The 15,382-nt window shown below is 47.0% G+C and overlaps 2 protein-coding genes across 4 annotated transcripts in view; one reads left to right on the top strand and one right to left on the bottom strand.

Annotated features, from left to right (window-relative positions):
• Positions 1 to 1,705: 1,705 nt before the first annotated feature.
• Positions 1,706 to 12,350, bottom strand: Fam3a (FAM3 metabolism regulating signaling molecule A). Of its 2 annotated transcripts, XM_026381077.2 has the most exons (10): positions 12,235 to 12,350; positions 11,886 to 11,958; positions 9,723 to 9,836; positions 9,140 to 9,163; positions 6,389 to 6,512; positions 6,201 to 6,259; positions 5,706 to 5,756; positions 5,304 to 5,388; positions 5,095 to 5,221; positions 1,709 to 4,086 (listed from the first exon to the last, which is right to left on the bottom strand). In XM_026381077.2, exons 2-10 carry the CDS (start codon positions 11,896 to 11,898, stop codon positions 3,991 to 3,993), a joined length of 693 nt encoding a protein of 230 aa, XP_026236862.1. In that variant the 5' UTR covers positions 11,899 to 11,958; positions 12,235 to 12,350; the 3' UTR covers positions 1,709 to 3,990. The 2 variants fall into 2 exon arrangements, with proteins under 2 accessions (XP_026236863.1, XP_026236862.1); XM_026381078.2 differs by lacking the exons at positions 11,886 to 11,958; positions 12,235 to 12,350 and having other exon boundaries at positions 1,706 to 4,086; positions 6,389 to 6,567; positions 9,723 to 9,784.
• Ikbkg (inhibitor of nuclear factor kappa B kinase regulatory subunit gamma) overlaps positions 10,761 to 15,382 on the top strand; it is a 49,916-nt gene continuing 45,294 nt past the window's right edge. The window contains exons 1-2 of one of the 2 annotated variants that reach the window (XM_026381073.2): positions 10,761 to 11,143; positions 11,333 to 11,392. The gene's annotated coding sequence lies outside the window, so the exon portion shown is untranslated. Of the gene's footprint in view, positions 11,144 to 11,279; positions 11,393 to 15,382 lie in introns of both variants that reach the window. The other variant, XM_026381074.2, reaches the window with a different exon arrangement.

Raw genomic sequence — 15,382 nt, 5'->3', positions numbered from 1 at the left:
TCCAGTGTTAGATAAAAAAAATGGAGCGGGAGGTTGTATGTTTACAAACTTTGCTGGGACAACAAAAACTCAGTCTGCATTGTTCTAAAATTAACCTCTTTGGGCTGGGTGTGCATCACAGTGGTAGAGCGTTTGCCTAGTATGTATGAGGTCCTGGATTCCATCTCCAGTACCTCAGAAATAAATAAGTAAAAAAATAATAAAACGAACTTTTGTCATGGCTGTGATGGAGGCAGTGGTGCCTAAAGTACTTGCTCCTTGGAGGTGCAAAGTGTTGTAGTACCTTTTTTCCAAATAAACATGATTTTAAATTCATTTGTGTGGAAATTTATTTTAAAATGTATTTGGGGTTAGAAATGTAGCTCAGTGGTAGAACACTTGCTTAGCCTGTCAGGCTCAGTTTGGATTCCCAGCACTGTAAAAAAGAATGTTGTATAGTTTAATATGTGTATATGACATATAAGCAAATGTTCAAATGTTGGGCATGCATGCTTAAAGGGCTTTGATATATAAGCCATTAAAAACATTTGCAGCTGTAACTCCAGGCTGTTCTTTAGCCATAGAGAACCAATAAGTACACCACTTCTGTGCATGTACTTGGCATCCTGGAACATTCATACTATCCTTCTCAAATGGTACTGTGGCGGCAGTGAGGGGGAGATTCCTGACAGAAACAGGTGGTACTTGGAGCTAGGATATGTGAGATGGCTAGGCTGGATCAAGGATATCTAGTTCCAAAAGAGAAGTCATCTGGACTGAGGGACCGCTACAACAAATGATAGCAACAACCAGAACAAAATGAATGTACTTAAGATGGGAGACACACCACTGTATTGTATTAAAGGGCCACAGTGCTGACTCTGAGAGGCAAGCTTAGCTCCTACTCTCCAGGTAGGGGCCTCCAGAAATATTTTGTGATAAGTAAGCATGCATGGAGGGCATATACAAGCATATATAAAAGTATATGACACAGGGATGTATGGTGACAGCTATTGTTTTTGCCTATCTAGCATAAAGTCATAGAACATATGTTTTCTCTGAAAGAACCATCCATTCTCCGCTTTCAGTTCAGTACACATGGTTTCAATGTGATAATCCCAACACTGGCTCCTGGGGCAGGCACATGCCCAGATGTAGCCAATTAAAACCACTCATTTTTGTGGCAGAATAAGCCCATAATCCAATCTAGACTAAGGAGTTAGTCCCTAGGTACTTGTACTGAAACTACTGGGAAGGTGGGAGGTCTTGTTTGCTAGTGTTACTACACTGGCACCTTTACTACTTCCCTCCTTCCCACTACCTGGGAAAACAGTATATTGGAAAAATGAAGCAAACACAGAAAAGCAGAGCCAAGGAATGGAAAGAACCCATGTCCTAGTGACATTATTGGAGCTAGAAGCACCCAGGGGTTTTGGGGCCCATTAAAGGAACAATAAATACCATCCTTCTTTTTTTTTTCATACATCAGTTTTAGTTTGGATTCTGGCATTTGTAACTGAATATGTCTGAACTGCTAAAGGGTTGACCTTGTGTAGGAGGAGCATGATATCCTGGCAAAAGACTGCAGGAAACTCATCCAGACTCTGCTCCCCACCATCAGCTTCCTGGCCCATGTTGGGCCAACTGGGGAATAAAGTGGGCCTGCTGTTTACATCTGTTACATGGGCAACACCCCAGTGGGGCACAGCCTCAAGGAAGAAGGAACCATCACTCTGGCTCTCTCATGTGTTCCTACTCTGCAGCACAGTGGTTGGTCCTACACAGGCACTTTGTAAATGTTTGGTGAACAAATGGACAAATGGAGGAAAATTGGACAATCACAGCACATTGGGAGGCATAGTGAGGTCTGTACACTTCCCAGCCTTACACTGAGTACCCTCAGTGAGGTTCCATTTCATCTTGGGCAAGCTACTAACCTGTGGAATTGTATACACCTAGCTTCTAACCTCTAGGCTCCATTGTAACTCTTTAAGCTCACAGGGTCCTTTACTTTTTTCTGTACAGTGAGGATAATGGCCAAATTTTGTAGGGTTTGCTTCAACATATAGGGAGTACAGATGTGCAGATAAGACATTAGCCATGTATTGATCACTATAGAAGCCTGGTAAAGGGTACATTGGAGTTGATCATATTATTCTCTCTACTTTTGGAGATGTTTGAAATTTTCCATAGTAAGATATTTAAGAAATGAGCCAGGCATGGTGGACATGGCTGTAATCCCAGTGACTTGGGAGGCTGAGGCAATATGATTGCAAGTTGTTAGAGGCCAGCCACAGTGATTTAGCAAGACTCTGTCTCAGAGTAAAAGATAAAAGGGCTAGGATGTAGCTCAGTAGTAAAGCACCCTGAGTTCAATCCCCAGACTGCAATTTTTCTTTCTAGAAATAAATACACCTTTGATACTATAGTGGTGGGTACATGTCATTACACAATTTTGTCAAAACTCAGAATGTACAATGCCAAGAGTGGACCCTAATGTAAACCAATGTAGATTCATTGATTTTAACAAATGGAGGATGAAGGGAGACACTATATTTTTTGCTTAGTTTTGCTGTGAACATAAAATAGCTCTAAAATGTTTCCTAGAAAAAGGGAATACACTATTATGAGCTTGGCACAGGCTCAGGGCTGGGCATTGGCTGCTACGAACATCATCTACATGCAGGCTGAGCTGTCCTCATTTCTCTGGTTTGATCTTTGCAGTTCTGGCATAAAAACTACTTTCTTGCTGGTGGGCCTTTTTTCCTGGGCACTAACTTGATATCTATCTGCCCTTGACTTTCATTCTGAAGGTTTGCTTTGCACTCAGTACTTTCCCTGGGTCTGGAAGCACTTAATACCTAGGAGTTGAAGGCTCAGAAAGCCTGTCTGTACAGCAGGATCCTAAGTCCATCACCCCCCTAACACAGATACTTCAAGAATGCCTGACTGTCTTCTAAAATTACCACAATGCCCTGATTCCTCCCATCTGGGAAGTCCAAGCCACCCTTTCTTGTTTTTTGGAACTCAGAGTGCTTCTATACCCCTTATTTGGTATGTCAGCACCTTGACTGGTTTTAGTTATTTTACTTGTCCCTACAGGTGCGTTGTGAGTGGGAGGAAGTTGGTGAGTTTCCTTGGGTCCCAGAAGACAGAACCATGTCTCCAGTTAAGGCTATGGGTGACACCAACTGGGGAACTACTCTGCTTACCCCTTGAATCACATCTTAGCCACTGTGGGGGGGGCAGTCAATGGCAGGGGCCCTATAGAGAAAGGCTGTCTGCTAAGGCTGTGGGGACAGGTTGGCTGAGTCTCTAGGACTTATCCCCTCCATGCACATAACACCACCCCTGACTCTCCACTGAGGACAACATCTGAATGCATTTCATTCCATTGTGGGCCATCAATTTATTAAGAGGTCATCTAGAAGGTGGGCCCTCTGACAAACCGCGTACTGCCATGTACTGCATTAGGGGCTGTGACCAGGCTCTGTCTACCTCACTACCCAAGGCCAGTCTGCTCTAAGGGCCCCTCTCCTGCTGAGACTGAGGTTAGAGGCAGGCAGACATGTGAAAGCGCTTACTAGGTTTGGCTCACTGAAAGCATTCACACTGTAAGCAAGTTTGGACCACAATATAGTGAGTGGGTCTGGAAGGGAGAGGTTCTGGAAGATGCCCCAACCTGCCAAGTAGCTACTACAGTGAGAAGAATGGGCACTTAGAGCCTTTGCAGCCAGGGGCACTTGGGAATTGGGAAGGAGATGACATGAGTGGAAGAAAGGGCTAAGTGGGGGCTGACTGGGACCAGCTTTAGGAAAAGGAGATGGGTACCTGGGCTCCTATGACAAAGTATGATGGGCCAGCTCCACAGTCCCCATCATCTTGGGGTCACTGCCTCAGAGCCCTGATGTGTTGGGGCTGGGGAGCCTCCTGCCTGGGCATGGGGCAAGACCTCGACTCTGTGTTGGCACCATGCAGACTCCCTCGGCCTGGTCCTGGTGATTGGCTGTGCTAGCTGGCCACACTTCTCCGCGGGATGCAGCCTTCCATCTCCAGTGCCTCAGGCCAGCCCTCATACTTGTTGGTGTGCTTACTGTTCTTCACATGCTGTGAGATGGAGGGAGCAAGAAGTCATGGTCTGGCCCTTAGGGACAGGGGACAGAAGTGGGCCAGGACTCTGGCCTTTGTGTTGTAGACCACCTGTGTGCTCTCCAGGCACTGGTTCCCTCCCTCTGCCCCAGGAAAAAATGACAACAGCTGTAATGACCTATTCCCTTGCAGGCAGGCAGCTTGGGGGTGAATTTCTGTGTACTTTTATGGGCTTGGAGGGGAGATAATACGTGTGTACCCCACCATAAGGAGTTATCAGAAGCTGTACTGAGAACAAGGCCATGGGGACATTTTATTCCCATGGGGAAGGGGGCAGCTTGAGCTATCTTTTTGTTAGCCAGAGCCTTCTAGAAATTTGTGTCATAAAGATCAGACCTTGGGGCTGGGGCTATAGCTCAGTGGTAGAGCACTTGCCTATCATGTGTGACAGTGCACTGAGTTTGATCCTCAGCACCACATAAAAATAAATAAATAAAACAAAGGTGTTCTGTTCATCTACAACTAAAAAAAATATTTTAAAAAGAGCAGATCTGGGGATGCTGTGGCTTTTGCTGGACTGGGAACCTCCCACAGATGAGGATGGTGACTGGGGCTCCTTCTCACCCAGCCCCAGCACAGGGCCTGACATGTGAACTCAAGAGGGCAGCAAGGGTGTATGGTGTGGATTGGGGATACTGGGTTTTGAGAGAACTAAGACAGTACTGAGCATCATGAAGGTGTTGGGAGGATGGTTTCTTAGCTATGAGTCTTGCCACTGTGCAAACTTTGCCATTTAAAGACCTTTTAGGGTGCAATGCACATAGGATAGGGAAGGTCAAAGTTACTGCTCCTCCTTGTGCAGAAGGCACATGGGCCAGGGCCACCCAGGGACAGATGGGGGACAGGGCTATTGTCTGTTTGCTTAGGGCCTAGCTGGAAAAAATTCAGGGTAGGCTGTGGTGTGAAGAGATGGGGTGACCAGGCTTCCAGGGCTAGGAGGCAGAGGTGCTGAGTTCTCTGCTGTACCTGCTCAAAAGGGCTCTTGTTCTGCACACCCTTGGCCCCCACAAACACCCAGCTGTCGCGGAAAGCTAGCTCCTTGGCATTCCTGCTGCCCAGCTCACTGAAAAGCTTCCTGGTCTCTTCATTCATCCTAGCACACAGAAGAAGAAATGTGAGTTGTGAGCTGTCACTGTAGAGAGACAAGACTGAGACTGACCATGACACTCACTTACTTGGTGGCTGGGTCGTCGTAGGATGCCACAAACACCAAGGTACCTTCATGTAGTGGCCGAATGAACTTCAACAGATCATTGACATCTGGAGGGTGGCAGAAGGCAGAACCCACTGAGCACCCCTTCTCCCACCAATCCTTGTTCTCTAACTGATAAAACCCAAGTAGGGATTGGCCCCTGGATGTGCCAATGTACAAATGTACAGGGACAAATTGGTAAGGAAGCTGGGAACATCCTATTACAAAAAACATAGCCTCTGGACAGAGGTAATGATCTTTCCCCTTCTGCTGCCTTTTGGGAACCCAGGCAAGTGCTTGAAAAGCCCAAGCACATGGACACAGGGGAAACTCACCCAGTCATTTTTTGTCAGTGAAGAAGTAGGAATCTTTGACAGCCACTCACCTCCAGCCCACATGTCGAAGGCACGGGCCTCAATGAGCTCACCGCTGACCCCTGCATTGAGAGGAGGAAGGGAGTCTTCCTGGGTGAGCTGCCCGCGTCACTCCACTCTACCACCTTGGCCCTCAAAACACACTCAGAACACATTGTATGGGATTAGCCTTTCTGCAAGTTTCTCAAACATTCTCCTATTTATCCCCTTGTTGATAGATGTAGCTCACTCAGAATTGTAGAGCCTCTGCCTGGCATCTGAGGCCCTCCAGGGGCTCCCATGAAGTTCCCTTCAAATCCCTGGACCCTTCTAGTTCTTCAATACTATCATGCTTTGGTTCATTGAGTCACACAGACCCCTTCCCAGACCTCCCTGAGAGTTCCTAGAGGGAAGGGTCAGGAAAAACACCCAGAAGCCGCCTAGGGAGGAAATGCACAGAGTGCAGGTCATGGCATGGCTTCTACCTCTTTGGTCTCAACTCTGACCCCAGAGCATGGGGAACTCACCATTCACCAGGGCAATGTTCAGCCCACGGCCCACGTTGTCCTTGACACTGCTCATGAGCCTAAAGGGATGGAAGACTTCCAGTGGGCACATCTGCTCCATTCTTCCTTGCACAGCCCTCAGCCCTTGTGGAACCAGTCTCAATTCCACCAGCCCACTTCCCAAACCCCATGTATCCCAAGGAGCTCACATCTTGTCCTCGAGGCAGATCTTGGGTCCGATGACGTTGGCAGCCCCACTGACCATGCGGAAGGCTAGGTGCTCCTCAGGACATGGCTGGGGCAGGCCACACTTGTACTTCCTGGCCCGTGGTTCTGAGCAGGGACAGCAGGTATGACCCATGGGCCTGGCCCTGGTGTCATCTAAGATCTGAGTGGGGAGGTCAGGACCAGCCATAGGGTCAAATAAGTGACCATATAGCAGGGAACTCAGTGGGGGTCATGGCTCAGGCTAAGGCCAGGGACACTTCATGGAAACTCTGTGTTCTGCTGGCAAGGTGACAGGGACTCAAGGAGGCTTTTCTGTGCTACTGGTGGGAGAAAAGAAAGGAGGTCAAGAGCCCTTACACAGCCAGGAACAAAGCATGGGTGGAGAAAGTTAGGTTGGGGACCCAAATACATACACAGGGTACACAGCTAGACCAAAGTGGTAGAACTACAGCAGGTGAGGAAAGCATAGGGATCTGCTAGTCTGATTTCCATAGGGTGAGGATGAGTGGACAGCCTGTTATGGGTTGAGCTGTGTTCCCACACAAGACAAGTTGAAGCCCTGACTCCAAGTACCTCAGAATGTGGCCTTGTTTGGAAATAAGGTCTTTATAGATAAATTAGTTAAGATGAGATCATACTGGAGTAGGTTGAGTCCTGAATGCAACATGACTGGTGTCCTTATAAGGATAACAGACAAAGGCACAGTGAAGGAGGCAGCTGTATGAAAATGGAGGCAGAGATTAGAGTGACATAGCCACAAGCTTTGTTGATAACTTGATTTCAGAGTTTTGGCTTCCAGAACTGTAAGAAAATATATTTCTGTTTTTTAAGCCACCAACTTTGTGATACTTTGTTATGGCAGCCCCAGGGTATTGATGTAGATTTTGGTACTAGGAAGGAGGGTGCTTATGTGGCAAATACCTAAACATGTGGAAATGGCTTTGGAGCTGGGTGGTGGGTATACGATGTAGAATTTTGAGGTGCATGGTAGAAAGGGCCTAGATTGCCTTTAAAAGATTGTTGGTAGAAATATGGACCATAAGCTGTGGGTGGTGTTACATGTCTGTAATCCCAGAGACTCAGGAGATTGAGGCAGAAGAAGCACAAGTTTGAGGCTAGCCTCAGCAATTCAGCAAGGATCTAAGTAACTTAGCAAGACCCTGTCTCAAAATAAAAAAAATAAAAAAGGCTGAGGATGTAGCTTAGTGGTAAAGTGCCCTGTTTTAAATCTCATCCCCCCCAAAAAAGAAAATGGATTATAAAGATGATTCTGATAAAGGCTCAAAAAGACAAAGAGAGCTACAGAGAAAGCTTCTATTGTCTTAGAGAATGTATATGTTATCACAAACAAAATGTTGTTGGAACTATGAACATTAAAGTTACTTTTGGCCTGGGCATGGTGGTGCACACCTATAATCCCAGCTATTGTGGAGGTTGCAATATGAGCGTCATATGTTCTAGGCCAGCCTGGGAAACTCAGAGAGACCCTGTTTCAAAATAAAATTTAAGGACTGGGGTTGTAGCTCAGAAATACAGTGCTCGCCTAGCACATGCGAGGTGCTGGGTTTGATCCTCAGCACCACATAAAAATAAATAAATAAAATAAAGGTATTGGGTCTAATCAGAACTAATAAATAAATAAATAAATAAAATAAAACTTAAAAAAGAGCTGGGGATGTGGCTTAGTGGTAGAATGTGTGAGGCCCTGGGTTCAATCCCCAGCTCTAAAATTAAAAAAAAATGTGCTTTTGGTGAAGTCTCAGAGGGAAATAAGGAACATATCACTAAGCATTAGAGGAAAGGCCATCCTTCTCATAAAGTGGCAAAGAACTTGGCTGTTTTGTGGTCTAGTGTCCTGTGGAAAGGAGAACTTGGATATTTAGCTGAGGTGATTTCTAACAAAGTTGAAGGTGTGGCCTGGTTTCTCCTTGCTGCTTACCGTGAAGTGAGAGCAGAGAGAGAAATTGAGGAAAGAATTGTAAACCATGGAGGAACCAGAATATAAAGATTTGGGAAATCAGCCTAATCATATTGCAAAATGAGAAAGCATCCTCTAGAGAGAATACCAAGGGTATGTGTCTGGCCAAGCATTTGCTAAAGAGATGAGGTGGGTAGCCTGTGGGTACACTCCATCCTTTCAGAAATCCGGACTTGAAATGTGGTTTTCTAGGTAGGATCTGTGGAGAAATCTCATCTTATAACTTGGACCCTCACGAATTGTACAAGAGACCAAAAATGGTTTTGTTAGTATTTTATACCAGCAGAAATACTGACAGTCTGAACTGAAAGGGACAGGTGATTCTGAAGACAGACCTGGGGATGCAGAGGCCAGAGAGGGTACAGAACCAGACAGTGAGAACATGTCTTGTTCCAGCGGAGAGGGTCACCCCAGCAGGCCCAGAGAGTAGAGCATCAGACCATAGAGTATTCTTAGGCCTTGAAACCTTGCCTGCTGGGTTTAGGGTCTTCTTGGGATCAGTGATTCTTTTTTTTTTTTCTCAAAATTTATCCTTTTTGGAATAGGAATGTTTACTGTAAACCTGTCCCAGCACTGCTTTCTAGCAACAGGTAAGTTGTTTACTAGGTTCACAGCACAGCTGGCTGTGATAGCTAGTTTGGGGAGGGAGCGATGGAGAGCAGAAATGCTGGGGGACTAGGGGAAGCAGGGGTGTTACAAAGGCAGTTTGAGGGGCAGGAAGAGGGGAGAAGCTGAGAGGTAACTGGAACCTTACCTGCAGTCACAGAGCTTTCTGGGCCTGTGGGTACAGAGAATTGTTTCTGTTAGCATGGAGGCCTCCAAGAGCCTACAGCAGGGCAGTGAGGCTCAGGGGCCAGGGACTAAGCCAGGTTGCCCTGGGCATGCTCTCTGCTTATGCCTAAGTGATATTCATATGCAAAACTTAACACTATTTCTGCTCCAGAAAGAGGGTGAATTGGAATTATAAAGAATGGTCAGGTGATATATCACCAGTCACCTTCCCCATCTCAGAGCCCAGCAGACAGCCTGTAGGCATCAACCAGGGTGTCATTCCCAACTTTTAGTGGAAGCTTTCTCATCCCTTACTCTGACCTTACTAACTCCACTGGACACATGACTATAATTAGTGGGTGTTGCTTTCCTAGCTGAAGCTCCTGATTGGTAGGGGAAAGGATGCATTTGGTCCCAGGAGGAAGGCTGAGGGCAGCCAGAGGCACCCTGTGGGGGAGGGGGTGGAGAACCCAAGTTGCCTGCATCCCACCCTGGGCATCTGTCCCAAGACCAGGAGGCCACCCTGGGGACCTCTGCAGTGAAGCAAGGGAGGGTCCCACACTCACTGTTGAAGAGTTGCTGGATGCGAGGAAATCCACTGCCAGGCCCACCCAGGAGGATGCTGACTATGATCCAGGTAAGACCCACAGTGACAACTAGGGCCACAACGCGGAGCGGGCCTGGAGGCAGGACAGACACGGGGCAGGCCTACCTCAGATGCTGGTGACCTCTGGAACCATCCCATGACCCCTCATGATGAGATCTCCCCTTCTGCTTGGGAAGAAGTGACCAGAGGATGGGAAGGTGGGAACTGACCCCATCCAGCAGGCCCAAGAGGGAAACTCAAATTCCCTGGCAGGTGGACGGATGAAACTGACTTCAAACTTCCAGGCTTCCCTGGAAAGGTTTCCTTGGAAGGTTTGGAGGGGCTTTTCAGAATTCAAGGGTTCCAGAGGACTCCAAGGATTCTCTTCTAGGACCTCCCTCAGCTTTTTGCCTTTGAGACCACCAATGGATACCTTTGAGACAACCAAGGTGTCTGTGCCCCACCCATCTGCCACCCCTTTTCTTGTTCGTGTGTGTGTGTGTGTGTGTGTGTGTGTGTGTGTAAGGGAGAGATGCTAAAGATCAAACCCAGAAATTGTACATGCTAGGCCAGAGCTGTGCCACTGAGCCACATGTCTAGCCTCTTTCCTCCTATTCTGATGGAGGGTCCTTATGCCTTTTGAAGACCAGTCCCTTCACTCACTGCAAACTAGATCCTTGTTTCCCTTCCCTTCTCAGAGTTCTTGTAATAGGGATCTTTATCCTCACCCTCCCACATTTCAACATTGCTAATCTTAAGACTGAAAGAAGAAAAAGCTCTCCTTCAAAACCCCATCCTCATGCTATTTACCCTTGCCTTCCTTTTCTCCATCAAACTTTAGTTTTTTTTTTTTTTTTAATGTGGTGCTGGGGATCACACTCAGTGCATCACATGTGATAGGCAAGTGCTGTACCACTGAGCCACAACCCCAGCCCTCCCCATCAAACTTTAAAAGTCAACTATAGGAGCTGGGGATGTAGCACAGTTGTTGATTGCTTACCTAACATGTGTGAGGCCCTAGGTTCAATCACAGTCCCCCCACCCAAAAGTCAACTACAGTCTGCCTTTCCATCATCTTACCTCCCACACTCTCCACAGCCTGCTCCAATTTGGCCTTGCACCATCCCAACCAAATATCTGGTAGCCAAGGCCACCCATAAATAACTGTCATGATGTCATGCCTCCAGTCATCCATTGGCTTTGATCTTCCTTGACCTGTTAGTGGACTACTCATGCCCTCCTGATGAAAACAATTCCCTGCTGGCTTCCAGGAAAGCAGTCTCCTGACCTATATGCTGCTTTTTCCCCTTGGTTAGATGGTCTTCCTCTACCTCCCCTTAAGCTGGACAGAAGGACTGAGTGGTAGACTGCTGGTGTAGAATGGATGAGGCCCTGATCCAGGTAAGACCCACAGTGACAACTAGGTCACTGAGAAAGGGGGAGGGTGGAGAAAACTGGACAGAGGCAGCCTTCTGTACCAGGCTGCCTTCTTATCTGTATCTGTATTTTTTTTTTTTTTTGGTGATTTTATCTACAGCCAGGTGTTGAATTAACTACATGTAATGATGACTTCTTGTTGTCTACCTCCAGCCCTGAGCTCTGTTGTATCTCTACTCTCCCAGTCCCTTCCTCACTATCCAGATCCAGTTGGTAAGTACATCAAGCTGTGACCTTAGCAGATCTGAACTCCAGTTCTTAGTTTCTACTTTCCATCTTATCCCAGCCTGTCCTTCCATAAGGCATCTTTATCTTAGTTGTGCAGCTGATACAAGAGCTGTCATTTGGGTTCATATCCAACCGTACAGGCAGCTTTGTCAGTTTTTGTTTAAGAGTAGACCTCTCCATGGGTACTCTGCACCCATCTGCACCCCGCTGCCATGCTCTCTGGAGCCTCTGTCACAACTCATTTTCCAAAAAGCAGTCGGCTTGTTATCTGAGTTGGGTGAAATTTATATTATCCTTTATCTCATAGTTTGGGAAGCTGAAGTCCTCAGAGGTGAGGATTTTTCTCAAGGTTACCGAATAAGTGTTTGTTCACAGTCCTCCATTTTCTCAACCAACCCCAATGGTTCACCCGGACCCTTCCTGACACTGATGTCGGGACACCTGGGCCTTCCTCCCGTTCGCCGTGGAAGCCACCCACCTGCCAACCTCATGTCCACTTCTCCCGCTGGGTTGGGACCGCCGGCAGGTGCACTGTTTGGGGACAGTGCGCTCTGGGGGAAACAAAGGAGAAGAGCAGGTTTGGGCAGGGGCCGGGGGCAAGTCTGTCCCGGGCCTCTGCTGGGGGGGCAACACAATCGGTGTTATGTTGTTTCTCAAACCAGTCCTGAACGTGTCCAGGAGGGGCGTCGGGAACCCGCTGGCAAACAGAAGCCTCCGGGACTGGGGCGCAGAAGGTGTCTCGGACTCAGGTCACTCCCGAGAGAAACTCGGGGCTAAGGCCATTCCTCCGGAGGCTGGGATGGCGACCGGGCTGGCCGGGGACTTGCCTGGCCGTGGGAAGACGTGGGCCCGGTCAGGGAATGCCCCGTTGGGCCGGTGCCCGGCTCTACCCAGGGAGGAGAAGAAGCTGCGCAGAGGAACCCGGCAGGCCTGGCAATGGCGGCCGGGGGAGGGGCCAGAGCTCGCAGGCACCGCCCGCCAGGGGCCGTGCCATGAGGGAGCCACAGCCCCGCGCAAGCTCCACCTCCAAAGCCGCCAAGTGGGAGGAACCGGTATCTACCCCGCCCCCTCTATGCTGACGCCACGTCCCGGGGTCTCCCTTCAGACCATCCTTGGGTGGGAGAAACGACCTTTCTGAGTTGGTGCGCTAGCGCTCCCCTCTGTTTGTTCCTTGAGGCTGTCAGTTATCCGAGGTCTGGGTGTGTTGACGACCTGGACATTAGAAATTGTCGTAACGTGCCACAGGTACCATATGGGGGAAAACAGAATCCGACAAGCCAGAACCAACCAGGGTAAGCCTTTGGATGCCTTTCCTTCCAGTCTGCATTCTGTCTAGAAGTGCGTTCCTTCTGCTTTACGTATCAGTCAGTTTGACAAGGGCATCTGAAAAGCTATTTCGACATATTTGAAAGCTCTTGCCTACTCCAGCCTGAACTCTCTGTCCTCAACTGTGCCCTGATCATTACCTCACTGGGAGGGCTGGGACTACTTTGTCAGCTGTTCCCATATGTCTGGAAAGCAGCAGCTGGGCAGAATCAAAACAATATCCCTAACCTTTGACCCGGTGGTCAAACTTACAGGACCTCCTTCCTTAGGAAATAATCCAAAATACAATTTATAGACTCAGGCATGACACTACTCTGGTTAGAATCCAGTAGATTCTAGTTTGACATACACAACACACTCTCATACACACTTCTCACAAACATGATCAAAGTGATCTATTTTAGCAGTCAGTCTTCTCTGATGGTCATGGATTTGTATTTGGGTTTTGTCACCAAATTTGGTGGCCTCTCATATTTCTCTGGTACCAAACATTGGGCCTTATGGTATCCTCAGTGGGGCCCAGTACAAGTAGCTGTCAGTTATGTACATCCCTGAACCAACAACAAGGCCCAAGGCACCTGCAGACCAGTAGTTCCTAGATAATAGTGTTTATACCTTGCCTGCAGCACACAAGGAAAAGTTGATTTAATGAGTCCTCTGAGGGTCCAGACACAACTCCCCCCTTCCCTAGGGACACCACACAACTGATATGCATTGAAGGACAGCCTGCAGGAGTCCCTTATTTTCTCTGGGACTTCTTTTTGGTGCTGGGGATTAAACCGAGGACCTATATAAGTTGCTAAGCATATACTCTACCACGGGACAGCAACCCAAACCCTAGGACTGTTTCCTGATGTGCATACAGAAGGAGGTTACACTTGAACCCCACAGCTCTTCACCCTATCCACCCTGCTTGCTGCTGACCATTGTGCTACATAGAACACATATGCCCTGTCCATATTCCAGCTTTTCCTGTTGGGACTCTTCAATCCCCATGAAGGTTGACAGACTGAGGGACACTGTCATTTATCATTCAAAGTCAGCATTTGGCTCAAGACAGTTCCAACAGTTCTCAAATAGCACACAACACAAAATGGGAGTGGGAAGGCTGTGACAGGTGTCTCTAGACCTGTTAGGTGTTCTTTTGACAATTTTATGCAGAAGAAAAAAAGTATGCAAACAATTGAATAAAGTTTTGGGGATACCTGCTTAGGAGAACATAAAATGGATATAAACTTAAAGAGAAAGGGCTGAAGCCTCCACCAAAGAGAGCAGAGACTGAGTCCTCAACAAACAGAATCTTTTTCAGTTGTTGGCCAATAGGATGTCAGCAATTCTGAGGCTTGGGAAGAGGAGAATGACATTGAGGGTACAATTAGAAAAAAGGAAGTTTGGACTGACACATACCATAGGATAATAAGTGTACAGAAACATAAAATACTATATATATTTGTATTGGAATTAAATATATATAATATAACATTTGACAATTTAAATATTCAATTATACTTTTTGTTGTTAGTGCTGGGGACCAAGCCTTGTGTATGCTAAGCATATGCTATATACCACTGGGCTATACCCCCATACCTTAGTTATTTTATTATTTATTTTTGGGTGCTGGGGATTGAACCCAGTGGTACTCTACCATTGAGATACATACCCACCTCTTTATGTTTTACTTTGAGATAGGGCCTCCCAGGCCTTGCCCAGACTGGCCTCCAATTTGTGAATTGCCTACCTCAGCCTCCCCAGTCACTGGGATTACAGGCATGCATCACTGTGGACAACTATAATGTCTTAATTCTTTAGTTTTTTCATTTTGAAGTAATTATACACTTATAGAAGTTGCAAAAACGGTGCTCTTGTAGCTCCACCTTTCCTCAGTGGTGATATATATAGCTGTAGTACAGTATCACAACCAGGAATAACACATTGGCACATTACTGTTGACTAGAAAATAGACTTTTTTTAATACTACTGAGGATTGAATCAAGAGCATTCTTCCACTAAACTACATCTCCAGCCTTTTTTTTTTAAAGTTATACATGTACACAATATCTTTATTTTGTTTATTTATTTATATGTGGTGCTGAGGATCAAACCCGGGGCCTCACACATGCGAGGCAAGTGCTCTACTGCTGAGCCACAACCCCAGCCATCCAGCCCTTTTATTTCTCCTCCTCCTCATCTTCATTTTTGGTACTACGGATTGACTGGGTCTTACTAAGTTGCCAGGGTCTTCCTCAGTTGCTGAGGCTGGCCTTGAACTTGTGATCCTCCTACCTCACTGTAGGAGGGATCATTGGTGTGCATCACCATGTCCACCTAATTATTATTACTTTGGGGTACTGGGATTGAACTCAGGGACACTTTACACTGAGCCAAATCCCCAGTCCGATCTTTTATGTTGAGATAGGATCTTTTTCTAAAAAAAATTTTTTTATATTTATTTATTTATTTTTTAAGTTATTGGCGGACACAACATCTTTGTTTGTATGTGGTGCTGAGGATCGAACCCGGGCCGCACGCATGCCAGGTGAGCGCGCTACCCCTTGAGCCACATCCCCAGCCCCTAAAAAATTTTTTTATAACTTTATTTTATTTGTTTTTTTAATGTGGTGCTCAGGATCAAACCCTGTGTGCCTCAGC

Source organism: Urocitellus parryii, chromosome X, assembly GCF_045843805.1.
Source record: "Urocitellus parryii isolate mUroPar1 chromosome X, mUroPar1.hap1, whole genome shotgun sequence".
Taxonomy (NCBI): domain Eukaryota; kingdom Metazoa; phylum Chordata; class Mammalia; order Rodentia; family Sciuridae; genus Urocitellus; species Urocitellus parryii.
Note: the sequence above shows the minus strand (reverse complement) of the source record. Positions and strands in the feature narration are given on the sequence as shown.

Coding starts and splice junctions, on each gene's coding strand:
- Fam3a (XM_026381077.2), bottom strand. Junction 9,164..9,722: donor CATCCAGCAACTCTTCAACA/GTGAGTGTGGGA, acceptor CTGTACCCACAG/GCCCAGAAAGCTCTGTGACT. Junction 6,260..6,388: donor ATCTGCCTCGAGGACAAGAT/GTGAGCTCCTTG, acceptor CCATCCCTTTAG/GCTCATGAGCAGTGTCAAGG.